Here is a 13,906-nt window from a genome sequence, read left to right as displayed (position 1 = left end):
AGCAAACAGAACGTCTCATAAATGGACCAAAAAATAACATCATGATAAACGGATAAAAGGTTGAAGTTGTCAAGGATTTCTTTTTGCATGAATACACAACGCTCCTGGAAGCAGTCGTCAGGAAAGTAATCATCAGTCTGTCTCTACCACAACGGTTCTTGGGATGCTCATGGTGTGTAGCCAGCGTCCACCGCCGTCCTGAGGCGGCCTAGCGGGCTGCAGAAACAAGTTCTGAGGCAGTCCTGTGAAATTCAGCCAAACCCTGGAGCTAGGGCGCGGCCAGAGTTCCGACAACTAGTCTACCTGCCACACTCTGACCTGCTGCGCAGTGTGTACTTGTATCACCGGATCCACAGTGGCAACATCAGATAAGTGCTGAACTAAGAACCGCATGGTCGGCGGTTCGAATCCACCAGCCGTTCGAGACAGACAGATGAGGCTTTCTGGTCCCACAAAGATTTAGTCTTGGAAACCATATTCAGGGTCTTTATGAGTCTGAGAAAGATATCATGTTTGGTAGAGTGGAGGATCAGAGAAAAAGAGGAAGACCCCCAACGAGATGGATTGGCCAAGTAGCAGCATCAGTTGGCCCAAGATCGGTCAGTGTTTCGTTCTGCTGTGCATAAGGTGGCACGTTAACCGACTCCATAGCACGTTAACAACGAATCGGAATCGGCTAGATGGCACTTAACAACAACAATCGCCGCGGAAATCGCCAGCTCCGGCAGCTGTGTTCAAGCCATAACAAAGCTATGTCGCCCGTCCCGGTGACCTTCAGGATCCTAGGAGGCCGCCTGAAGGCGACAGAGCACCGGAGACGCTGCCCGTTGCACTTGACAGGAGAGACCACTAGGTGGCGTGGGTACGAAAGGGGCGCCGGAGTGACTGAGGGAGGTGGGGAACTCACCTAATGGAAGATTAGGAGTCTTCAGAGTCTAGCTCCCACCATTTAGGGAGATCAAGAGACCTTTCCCAGCGGGCGTGGGAGGCGTGAGATAGGGCAAAGGGCCCCTGGATGGGCGGCAAGAGACTCCCGATGGTGGTGATCTGTCCTACTCTTTGCATAAGGGGTTGGGACGGGCAGGGGTGCCAGTTGGCTGGACTTTGGCAAGCTGAGATCTTATCGAACGCTTGCCTCCCTTCTGGTCAAATAGAGGCCGAGACACCCTTCTCTTGATCCCTGAACATAACCACCCCTTGATTCCTCAAGGTGATTCTTCCTTCCCATATTTAACTCCGATAAGAGCAGATGCTTTGCTGAAAAGGAGTTTGGGAAGGTGCCCTGATGGATGATGGTGAAAAGTGTCTTTAGGATACCCCCCACCCCACCCCAACGCCACCCCCATTAATCATGACAAACCAGGAAGGGTCATAGGGATTTCTCACCCTCACTGACCAATTCAAGTTCCCTCAAGATCTATACTTGATGGTTCTGAGGGATAGCCCACCCCCGGCACGCACACACACACCTAGGGTTTTTTAACAAAGGCAATAAAAATTAAAGATGCAGGGTTTTTTTTTAATCAAATGTATTTTGCATTAGGCATATCTGCTGCAAAAGACCTCTTTAAAGAGCCAAGATGTCAGTGTGAGGCCTAAGATGTGCCTCACCCAAGCAAGCCATGGCATTTTCAACCACCTCATATGCATGCGAAAATTGGTCATTGAATAAGGAAGACTGAACGTGTTTGAATTATGGTGTTGGTGACGAATATTGAAAGTCCCAGCAGAATAAGCAAATGTATCATGGAAGATGTACAAAGTGCTCCTTAGTAGTTTGGACATGTGGTCAGGAAGAATCAGAACTGGAAAAGGACATCATGCTTGGTAAAGTCATGTGAAAACGAATAAGATCCCCAGTGAGACGGACTGACGGACACAGTGACAGCAACGGTGGGCTCAAACAACTGTGAGGAAGGCACAAGATCAGGCAGTGTTTCATTGTGTTGTGCACAGGGTCGTGGAGTTGGAACCGACTTGACGGCACCTAACAACAGCGACTTTATATAATGACAGATTTGTTATTAATTTCCGACTCCTGGCAACCCTGCACAGGGTTTCGGAAGCTTTCCAACTTTGGAGCAGAAAGCCTTCTTTCTCCCGCAGAGCAACTGGCAAACTTGAACGGCTTAGTCCAGTGCTTGTAGTATGAAGCCAACGCACTCCTTAAGTGACTGAGTTGTTGTTAAGTGCCGACTCATAGCGACCCTGCCTCTAGGGTTTCCAAAGAGGGGCTGGTGAATTCGAACGGTCTTTCTTGTCAGTACAGAATGCTTGTATGGATTTGAACCGATAATCGTTGGATTAGCAGCCGAGCGTTTACTTCGGCACCCTCAAGTTTATTTATAACAACCATTATTTTCCTCATTATAACCATCTTTTGATTTTAAAAGGGCGTTTCCTTTTCCTCTTCTACCCAGGTACTTCCGGTGCGGAATTCTGGGAAAGGTAGTTCATTAGTGGTGTGACTTTACGGTTACTTCTGCTCCAGCAGTGTGAGGTTCCGTCCACGTTTTTCCTCGTCTTCCGACGTTTTGATCGCTTTCCAAACTTTCTGGACCTGAGTTTGGGACCTATAACGACCAGGACATCGATTTAGTGGAGAGAAATCTCGGCACAAACAGAGGTTTGAAAGGCAAGGATGTCTGTTTGGAAACCTCTTGTGGAAACTTCCTTTTAGGGCGATTGGTGCGTCTCCGGGTTGGGGACGGGCTCGGTTCGTGGCTCTTTATTTGAGGATTTCCCGGGGGCGGCCTCAGCAAGCTCATGCACTTCTCTCTACCTTGCACCCGCCTTGCCAATTTCTCTCGGTTTGTCTTTGGGCTAGTTACTTCATGGCTCTGTGTTTCCTGTTGATTTCTGTAAAAAGTGGGTGTTAGTTACGTGAAGCGGCCCTGGCGGTGCGGCGTTAAACGTGTGGCTGGTAAATGAAATAGGCCGTTCAAACTCTCCAGCCTCTCCGGGAGTAAAGACCTGTTAGTCTGTGTGCTTGTTGTTGTTGTTGTTGTTGTTGTTGTGTGCTGTGGTGTCGGTTCCGACTCATAGCGACCCTGTACAGGGTTTCCGAGGCTGTAAATCTTTACAGGAGCAGAAAGCCTCATCTTTCTCGAACTGCTGACTTTGCGGCTCGCAGCCCGATTCGTAATCACTACGCTACCAGAGCTGTGTGCTTAGGTGAAGGTTAAACCCACTGCTGTGGAATGCAGTTCAACTCATGAAGACCTTATTTATATAGGATTTCCGAGACTAATCTCTTAAACGAGCTGACAGCTTAAACCACCGACGTTTGGATTCGGAGGCCAAAGCTGAACTCATTGCACCTCCAGGGGACCTCTCTTTGACTCTATGTTGTTGTTAAGTGCCATTGAGTCGGTTTCGACTCATAGCGACCCTGTGTAGGGTTTCCAAGGAGAGGCTGTGAACTTGGACCGTCGACCTAGCAGTTCAAGCCGAACTTGCAGTCCCGCGCATTAACCCGCAGCGCCACACCAGGACTCCCTGGACGTATTATTGCTGTGTGCCTTTGAGTCGGTTCCTACCCTTAGCGACTCTGTATAGGGTTTCCGAGGAGCGGCTGGTGAGCTTGAACCACTGACCTGGAGGTTCAAACCGATTTTGCAGTCCAGCGCATTAATTCCCCAGTGCCACACCAGGACTCCATATGTTGTTGTTGTTGTTAAGTGCCGTCCAGTCGGTTCAGACTCAGCGAAAGGCTCGGGCTCGTGGGTTTGAACCACACCAGAACTCCATTGATATGAAATCTTCCTTTGCAGACCCTTCTATGATAAGACAGACATACATTAACCAAAGCCTCCTTTAAAGATGATTCAAATAATTTAACTTTGCCAAACAATAAATTATTAGCCTTTGCCCTGTTCCTGGGAGGAGTATTATATGTCTTTGGAATTTCTTGAGTAGTTGATGGTGTATTGTTTTAAAACCTCCACACTTTAAGGAATTGTGCAAAGGTATGGAGCAGTTGGCCAGACTAGAGCCCTTTTACTTTCTGATGCTTGGTGATCTCAGAAAGGACTCATTATTCAATCAGGTTTAAGATTTTTGTTGTTGTTGACCCATAGCGACCCTGCATAGGGTTTCTGAGGAGCAGCTGGTGAATTTGAACCTATGGCATTTCAGTTCACACCGATCTTGTGGTCGAGTGCTTATCCTACAGTGCCAAACCAAGTGTCATCAAGTCACTTCTGACTCAAAGGGTTTCTGAGAAGCGGTTAGTGGTTTTGAACTGCCTGTACCTTTTAGTTGTATTCTTTCACCAAATTTAGTCAATCTCTATGCTGTGCAAATAATCTGAGAAGCTGGATTATGTAAAGAAAAACATGGCTTCAGGACTGGAGGAAGACTGATTAACAGCCTGCAATATGCAGATGATACAATCTTGCTTACAGAAAGTGAAGAGGATTTAAAATACTCGCTGATGAAGATCAAAGACCACAGCCTTCGGTATGGATTGCATCTCAATGTAAAGAAAACAAAAATCCTCACAGCTGGACCAATAAACAATATCCATATAAATGGAGAAAAGATTGAAGTTGTCAAAGACTTCATTTTGCTTGGATCAACCATCAACATTCATGGAAGCAGCAGTCAAGAAGTCAAATGACATATTGCATTAGGCAAATCCGTTGCATAAAACTTCTAAAGTGTTGAAGAGCAAAGATGTCAGCTTGAGGACTAAGGTGCGCCTGACCCAAACCATGGTATTTTCAATAACCTCATATGGATGCCAAAGCTGGACAGTGAATAAGGAAGACCGTAGAAGAATTGATGCTTTTGAGTTATTGGTATTGGAGGACAATATTGAAAGTACCATGGGCTACCAAAAGAACAAACTGATCTGTGTTGGAAGAAGTACAGCCAGAGTGCTCCTTGGAGGCCAGAATAGCCAGACTTCGTCTCTCACACTTCAGACATATTGTCAGGAATGACCTGTTCCTGGAGAAGGAGATAATGTTTGGTAAAGTGGAGGGTCAGAGAAAAAGAGGAAGACCACAAACGAGATGGATTGGCTCAGTGGCGGCAGCAATGGGCTTAGGGAGAGCAATGATTGTGAGGTTAGCCCAGGACCAGGCAGTGTTTCCTTCCGTTCTCCATAGGGTCGCTATGAGTCACCTAGCAACAAGAGCAGCACCTTTTGGTTAGCAGTCCAGTGCTTATTCAGCATTGCTATTGTATTTCCTCTTTTAAACTTCATTATAAAAACTTAATTGATGACAATGAAGTGTCAATGTGGAGGTTGGTGGGTTATCAGATGTTTTTATGTGTCTTTAACCATGATATTAAAAACAGCAACTAAAAAACCTCACTGTAACTGCTCAGCATGACGCCCTCCTGTTTTTCCTAACAGCAAGTGCACAGGCTAACTGATGGAATGAAGCTGTATGTTTACACTTCTTTAAAAAAAAAAAAAAAATTATTGCTCTTTATTTAAAAATATATATATATATTGTGAATTGAGTGAAGGTTTGCAGAACAGCTCATCTGTTTCACATTGAACAAATCATATACTTTGCTTCATTACAATGGTTACAATCCCCTCCATGTGCCATCAGTTAACAGTATTTACCTCTATATTCAGTTAACTATTGCAGTCTTTCCTGTGTCTCCCACTCCCTTCATCTTTCCACTGCCAGCCTCCCTCTTGTACATTACTGTCCTGTCCCCCGTGTTAATGTGTGTCTCTAGCCCATAAATACTTTTCTTTCCCCCCTGCCACCAGACTGTTTTCTTCTATTGCGAAAGCCTCCTCTTAACCTTTCTCAACATTGGTTTCAGCAACATTTGCCGTTTTGTGATTGACCAACTTCGCTCAACATAATGTCCTCCAGGTTCATCCGTGTTGTGAGGTGCCTCTTGGATTCGTTGTTATTCTTCAACTTTGCGTAGTTTTTTGTTGTGCGCATGTACCAAAGTATGGTAAACATTCTTCTATCGGTGGACATTTTAGGCTGTCTCCATCTATTTGATGTGTCGTTTGTAGACCGCATATTGAAGGACCCTGTTTTTCTTATCCATTCTGTTCTCTCTGCATCTTGGCTGTTGAGTTTAATCCATTTATATTCCGTGGACTTATCGATAGGGATGCATTGATTGCTTTCATTTTTTCCCCCCACATTCAGTATATTTATTGAACTGTCTAGTAGACAATATACACACCTTCCTCCCCGGCTTTAAGTCAGTGTGACAATTTTCCAATATAAATGACAATTTCCCAACATAAATGACTTAAAGAGAAGTTTGGTTAAGAATGGAATGGAACAGCCAAAAAAAAAAAAATCACTGATGCCTTTTTAAAAAAACCAACATTTTCACCAATTATTTTCAGACAAAGCCACATACACATGGTATTTGCACACTATGTGTTTTCAGTGTTTCTGGTGGAAGGGAGGCACGCAGTTGCAAGCGGTCATGCCAAATTAATCCAGGAAGTTTGTTCAGCTTCATATTAACCAAAGGCCCTGGATGGAAGATTCTACGGTCTCAAAATCCCAAATTGTCATGGAGCCATCGATGCCGGTAGTGCAGAATTTACGGCAGTCTTGCTTGTTTACCTCATAGACATATGAGTGATGCTGCCCTGGTGCAGTGTCTCCAAGGCTGGGTTGCGGTCCTCAGTGGTGGCCCGCTTGTCCATATTACAAAAGTGCTCCATGGCTGCCATGTTGCGCTGGATGCTCTGTTTGGGAAGTCCAGTTTGGAGACGAAGGTCAAGCAGTCACCTCATTGTAGTTAATTAAAGAGCATGGGAGGCAGTCATGACCAGCAGCCACGACGCTGTTCTCCAAGACAAACAATACATTCAAAAGCGTCAGGAACTCGGTTTTCAGAGTTGAAACCTGCACACTCTTTGAGGTGTTGGCAACAGACACAGTGCTGTCGTGGCTGACCCAGGCCAGGCGACTCCCACTGGCGGGGAAGCTTACCCTGTGCACCCAGCCACCACGGCCGCTGCCACCAAACTCTGACATCAGCTGACCAAAAGGCGTCTTGCTGCCCCATGGTGTACTGGCCGGCTTCTCATCCACTTCTTTAACGTAGGCAGAAAACACGCTGCATTGGAAGTCACATAAGCCTGCTGCCAGCAAAACATTGTTGGGATGTCAGTCCAAGCTGAGGACCGTGGAGAGGATCGGCTTGTTTACCCACTAGTCATTTTCAGACTCGGAGTAACAGAGAGAGATGAGCCGTGCTCCACTTCCCACGGCAAATTTGTTCTCCAGTGGTGACCACCTCACAAAAGTGGCCATGCGGTTAATTCTCAGGATCACCACGATGGACTTCCAGACACCATCTTTTTGACTCCAGACATACATACGCGTTGTGGTCTGCCCCTACAAGTGACGATGCGGTTGCTCCTGGGGACCCAGTCGACACCTGTCATATGTCTGTTGTGTTCCTTGAGTTCATGAGCTGCCACCCACTGGCTCCTGTTCTTCTTATAGATGTGGACTTCGTGATTATTGGGGCTAAGGGCGATCTGGGTTCGATCCCTGCTCCAAGCATGACAGGTGATTGGCTCTAGTAAAACCGGATGCAGATATTATTCTTAGTGTACTCAAAGGCTAGAAAGCTGGGCTCCAGGCTGTTCGGTTCAGCTCTGAGCCGAGGATTCATGGACTCTGGTCAGTCGATATGAACAGGCTCCCTTGCTTTCATTTTTCTGTATGTCTTTAGTGGTGTTGCTGACTTCTTTGCCCCATGTAATTTTCTGCTCTGAGTTCATTTTGTTTGTGGGTTTTCTTTGCATTTTTATTCCAGTTGTGTTCATGTTTACTCTTGCCCTTATTTTTGTGTACAGGTGTGCTAATTTTCAGGATAAAAAAAATCCTCACCACTGGACCAATAAACAACATTCTTATCAACGGAGAAAAGATTCAAGTTGTCAAGGACTTCATTCTTCTTGGATCAACTATCAACACTCACGGAAGCAGCAGTCAAGAGATCAGACTACGTATTGCGTTAGGCAAATCTGCTGCCACAAGACCTTTTTAAAATGTTGAAGAGCAAAGATGTCAGCTTGAGGACTAAGATGAGCCTGACCCAAGCCATGGTGTTTTCAATAACCTCGTATGCATGCAAAAGCTGGACAGTGAATAAGGAAGAACGTAGAAGAACTGGTGCTTTTGAGTTATGGTGTTAGAGGAGAATATTGAAAGTGCCATGGGCTGCCAAAAGAACCAATAGATCTGTGTTGGAAGAAGTGAAGCCAGAGTGCTCCTTGGAGGCCAAGATGGACAAACTTCGCCTCTCATACTTCGGACATATTGTCAGGAGGGACCAGTCACTGGAGAAGGATACCATGTTTGGTAAGGTGGAGGGTCAGAGAAAAAGAGGAAGATCCCCAACAAGATGGATTAGCCAAGTGGCAGCATCGATGGACTCAAGCTTGGCAACAGTAGTGAGGTTGGCCCAGGATTGGGCAGTATTTCGTTCTTCTGTACACAGGGTTGCGATGAATTGGTACCAACTCGATGGCACCTAACAACACCACCACCACCCTGTAATTTATTAAATTTCTTCCCTATTTAAAAGTCTGTTTTATCTTGAACTCTACTTGACTTCCTTGCCATTTGGAAGTTCTGTAACCTCACAATTCCCTCTTTTTTCTTTGTAGTTGACTTCATTATACATGGTTATCTCTGGTTCCCTGTTTTCAGTCTTGTAGGTTTGTTTTACTTTAAATACTTCTGTATCTGGATTGAGTGCTGGGTGGTAGTGCCATGAATGGTAATCTCAGGTTGTTGTCAGTTCTCAGCCTGTGGCATTTTTTGTAAAATTGGTCTGGTCACAACAAATTCCTTTAATTTCTGTTTATCAGGAAATGTCCGGATTTCTCCTTTGTATTTGAGGGACAGCTTTACTAGGTATATGATTCTTGGTCAGCAATTTTTTTCTTTCCGAGTTTTGTATATGTCATTCCATTGCCTTGTTGCCTATATGGTTTCTGCTGAGAAATCAAAGCTTAGTTTTATTGACTTTTCTTTGGAGGCAACTTTTTGTTTACCCCCAGCTGCTATCAGGATTTTTGACTTGTCTTTGGTTTTGGAAATTTTGCTGATGATACGTTTTGGTGATTTTCTTTTGGGATGTGCCGTGTTTGGGGTTTGTTCAGCTTCTTGTATGCTTATCTTTTCCTCTTTCATGGTGTTGTCTCTTCCTGTTCTGGAATTCCGTAATTTGTTGTTAAGTGCTGTTGAGTCGTTTCCAACCCATAGTGACCCTGTAAGGGTTTCCAAGGAGCAGCTGATGAGCTTAAGCCACCGACCTTGTGGTTCAAATCAACTTTGAAGTCCAGCACATCTAGTATACTAGTATTGAGAGATAGCTCTTTAAGCTCACTAAATCAGTTCCTGTTGCTTCAAATGTACTCCTTTTCCAGTTCATGTATTGTCCATTTCTGACATCTTAGTATTAATCTTCTGAATTGCTAATTGCAGGTTTTGTGTTGTTTCAAAATTCACATTTATTTTGTCTGTTTGGTCTTGTAGTGTTTTCCTGAAATATTCTAAAGTTTTTTTTTCTGTGTTTACCTTGCTTTCCATGATCTTTCTGTCAATCCTTTGAAGGTGCCTAAATATCATTCTTTTCAGTTAGCTCCATTATCTTTGCTTCCTCAGAAAGGTTTTCCAGCTCTGCATTTTGGTCATGTGTTTTAGCTATTTGCTCTTGTTTCTTTGTGTGCGCTAAAATTATCTGTTGTTTCCAGAATATTGTGAGGTTGTACTATTTGCATTTAATTGATAATTGTATGTTGATTTGGTTTTAGATGCTCACCAACTGCCTCCTGTGGGGTGTAGTTAGAGAATGGAAGTGTGTATATGATTCCCTATTCACTGTTCATGCACCTTAGTTTAGGGTGGGTTTGTCTGGTGTTGGTTGCCGTCTGTCATTGATAGGTGGTATAGCATCTGGTATTGCTTCTTTCCCAGTGGGTAGAGCTCCGGAGGGTACAGTTGTGGCTGTCTTCTGTTGGATGTGAAAGAGAAAATCCCTCCCAACACACATTCAGGAAAACCAAACAGAATAAGCAAAAAAGAAACTAAAAATTAACAGAGAACGTAATAGAGAGTAAAGACTAGGGTGGGTATAAAGACAAAAGAAGGATAGTGAAATGCAGTTGTAGAAGAGAATAATAGAGAAAATAAAAGAAAGAAAAAAAACACACAAGAATAAGTGAAAAGAGAAAAGAGGGACAAGAAATTCAAGTTGTAAAATAGAAAAATGAAAAAAAAGGAAGAATTTTTTTTAAATACTTAGAAAAAAACAGGGAGAAGGAAGATGAAGAGAGAGACAGTAATAAAGATCAAAAGTGGAAAAAAGGAAGAGGAATGAGAAACAGATGAAAAGGAAAAACAAAAGCAGAGATAGAAAGGGTAAAATTCAAGGGAATGGAAAGAAAAGTAGGAGAAAGAAAAAACAATGAAACAAACAAAAAAGCGTAAAACAACAACAACAAAATAGTATGACTTTTGCACCTGGAGAGGGAAAAACGGGGGGTGGGGGTGGAGGGGAGTGCTTCTGCAAGCCACAGAGCTGGGTGTGGGAGCATGTGACAGCGGAGTTCCTGGCCCTAGATGGAATTCTGTTGGCCTCAGTGTGACCTATGTTCAGGGCACTGATTCCGCAAGAAGTTCATGGAGACCCCAGTGGAGCTGGTTTCAGTGTCAGGACCACTGGGCAGCTGGGGCCAGGGTGACCGGTTAAATGCTGGTCTGGTGGCTCTGTGGGGTCTGTAGGTGTGGAATTGAGCCTGCCTGAATCCAGGCACCAATGCAATACGCCTGGTCCCTGCCTCACAATGGTGTGGCTCCCAACTATGTGTCTCTGAACTCCCGGAGAGCAGGGTTTGCACTGGGGATGGCTGACCACCCCTCAAGCCATTAGGGGAGCAGGGGGGAATAAAGAAGGAATCACACCTTTCCTGTCACCCGTGTGAATCTGCTCTGCCCATGCCACCTTCTGTTGTCAAAACTCTCCTTATAGAGAGCCCTCCTTACAGGGAGCAGTTCTCTGAGGTTCCTGGAGCGGTGGCCTCGGAGGTGACTTCCACAGGTGACTCCGTCCCTGACCCCTCCTCCCTGTGCACCTCTTCTCTTCCCAGCGTCAGCCTCCTCCCCAGCACTGAGGTGCTCACAGCTCCCTCCTGACAAGTACAACGATTCGTCTGGTTGTTTTATAAGTGTGTGTGGTGCCTTGAATTCCTTTGATGCAGCTTTTCTGTCTAACGTCCTTGCTGGGACCTTGCAAATAAGGTGTACTGGACTCTAAGGATGGGATGGGTTAGGCTTAATAGGAACCATCTCAGAAGAGGAGATGGACGATCCCAGGACCATCAAGAAGGAAGAGCATGAGTGATGCTTGAGGTTACTACCTAGAGAGATAGCTACTGCAGAGGTGGTGGCAGGGAGACAGAGCTGCTTCGGGCTCAAGGCTGTAGACTGGGAAAGCTGAGTGCCTACAGGCAGGAGGCTGGCTTGAAGAATGTGCCCTTTGGGCATTCATAGTCTGCCTAAAAGAGCTTTGTTAACACTTGTCTGAGCTGGACAGAAGCCAAGGGGTCACATGACTGAGAGGCTGAAAACCGGAGTGAGGCATGCCTCCCTCACAGACAAGAGGTGGTCCCAACTGCAGAACGGCAGCTTCCTGAGTTGGTTTTGATCTTGAATTGTACCCTGTTCACTTCCCTAATAAAACCCATAATTTTGAATATTGCTATGAGTTCTATGTGCCATTGCAATGGATGATCAAAAAAACCAAATATGAAGCCGAGAGTACTGTGGGAGGCGTGGTTGGTCAGAATAAAGAAGGCTGTAGGGTGGATCATGTCTGATCTCTGCTTCAGAACTGGCCTTGGGCTTATTTTGAGTTTAATTCTTTTTCCCCCTTGTGAAACCAGGGGAAGTCAGACATGGCTCCTACATGGGTTTACAGGGGGGTTTCAGAAAATTCATGGAGAATTGGAGTTGCAAGATAATGGAATTTTCTCATGAACTTTCTGAGGTCTCCTCAGATAAAAGTTTTTAATTCCTCCATGGAAAGAAAAAAAAAATGACGCAGTGTGAGCAGAAAAAAATAACAGCTTTGCATGGAAATATTTAACAAATGCACACCAGAAAAAGACACAAAATGTATTGTAGACACAAAATGGAGCAGCTGGGGACTTTAGATCCAGAACTATTAAAGGTTCACCATAGAAAGTGAAATATTAATAGTAATATAGACAAAAGTCATGAATAGACAAAAGGAAAACTCAAAATGTCCAGTGAATATGTGAAAAGATGATGGTATCATTTGTAAAATGATTCTGTGAGAATTAGAAAAATGAATTGTTTTTCCTTATCAGATGACCAAAACTGTGGAAATTTTTAACCACCTTTCCCATCCTATGTAGTCATGAATCTTAAAAGATAGCTCAAGAAAGAAGAAAATATGCCCTTATATAATTATAATTTTAAGTGATTCTTTTTTGTGATATTTTCATTTGACATTTATTTTAAATGACCCCAAAATAATATCAGCATAAAATAATATTTTGCATTTCTTAGAACTGACAAATGGAGACCACCAATTCTATGATGCAAATAACATCAGATTTTAGCTACCTGGATTTAAGCCAAAATTAAGGTTAAGGCCACAATTCTCCACCCGCCTGCTCTTACTTAATTTACTCACTGTGAGCTAATGCCCCAGACTTTAAGGTCCGTTTGAACTACAAGGTCAGTGATTCAAACTCAACAGCTGCTCCCCGCTCCCTGGAAACCCTATCCAGGGATGCTATGGGTTGGAACCGACTCGATGGCACTTAACAACAACAACAACAACAACTCTAGATTCAGGGGCTTTCACTACTCAGATTGGGTTTGATAATTCATTCAAATATCCGATTTGTTGTTATTAAGTGCCATCAAGTCGATTCCAACTCATAGCGACCCTGTATGGATTTCCCAGGAGTGGCTGGTGGATTTGAATTACCGACCATGCAGTTGGTAGTCTAGTGCTTATCCTGCAGCACCACGTGGAATACGTTAAGAAATACTACACTTAAAATGACAATTCTAGTGGAGAGATGGAGCAGCTGGGGACTCTGGACTCAGGGAGGGAGAGGGCTGTGTGCTGACAGCTGGGGAGCAGGCCTGCAGGGTGTACCCTTTGGTTGTTTGAATGGTTGTATATTTCTTAGTGCTTTGGTGTACATCCAAGAAAAACAGTGGGTTTGAAAGCAAATCCTGTTGAATGGTGATGCATGGAGGGGATTGTAATCATTACAATGAAACAAAATGTGATAGGATAAATGTAAAACTGATGTTCTCCCATGTAAACGATCACTGAATTCACAATAAAAACTTAAAAAAAAAGACAGTTCTATTATAACAGAAAGTTCTAAATCAAACCCAGTCAAGGGAGAGAAGCACAGAGCCAGGTCAGAAAGTGTCCCAGGCATGAGTCTTCCCTCATCCTCAAGGCCAGATGACACTCCTGACCCATTAGTGTGTCCCAATACAAAGAATATTGTCAACCAGGGAAGCTCATGTGTTTGGTGTCCAGAATGCTTGTTGGGATTCCACTGAATCCCTGTCATAAGATCGAGCTAAAAGTTGGGGTGGTGTCTTTGACTCCAAGCTCCAAAGGTGTGATCACATGGTAGTCTTTCTGGTGTGGCCAGCCTCTAACCTGAGTGCTCATTAGTCCAAACTTCAGGTGTGATCCCTCAGGCCCATCAGGTATAACCGACATTCCAATAGCGAGGGAAATTCCAAGGGTTCAGAGACTGTCTCTCAGGTATCAGATGCAAAGACCAAACAGATTCTTTGTTTCATACCTGGAAGACCATGTAGGTATGAAATGGGTTGGAAAAAAACAAAACAACAGTTAAAATAACAGTTAATTC

General features: G+C 44.3%; 2 protein-coding genes across 2 annotated transcripts in view; one reads left to right on the top strand and one right to left on the bottom strand.

The window, feature by feature from the left end:
• The window catches only part of LOC102838772 (zinc finger protein 234-like), a 9,911-nt gene extending 9,539 nt beyond the window's left edge, over nt 1-372 (top strand). Inside the window, exon 5 of the mRNA XM_006871498.1 lies at nt 181-372. Within this exon, the coding sequence (XP_006871560.1) occupies nt 181-372 (192 nt within the window). The remainder of the gene's footprint in view (nt 1-180) is intronic.
• A 6,086-nt stretch (nt 373-6,458) lies between these two features.
• The window catches only part of LOC102838400 (zinc finger protein 250-like), a 51,014-nt gene continuing 43,566 nt past the window's right edge, over nt 6,459-13,906 (bottom strand). The window contains 7 exon segments of the mRNA XM_006871497.1: nt 6,459-6,580; nt 6,583-6,705; nt 6,708-6,737; nt 6,740-7,331; nt 7,333-7,350; nt 7,352-7,556; nt 7,558-7,667. Of these exon segments, the coding sequence (XP_006871559.1) occupies nt 6,459-6,580; nt 6,583-6,705; nt 6,708-6,737; nt 6,740-7,331; nt 7,333-7,350; nt 7,352-7,556; nt 7,558-7,667 (1,200 nt within the window).

The sequence above is a fragment of the Chrysochloris asiatica genome, unplaced genomic scaffold, assembly GCF_000296735.1.
Source record: "Chrysochloris asiatica unplaced genomic scaffold, ChrAsi1.0 scaffold00168, whole genome shotgun sequence".
Classification (NCBI taxonomy): domain Eukaryota; kingdom Metazoa; phylum Chordata; class Mammalia; order Afrosoricida; family Chrysochloridae; genus Chrysochloris; species Chrysochloris asiatica.
This window is presented reverse-complemented; position numbering and strand designations above follow the sequence as displayed.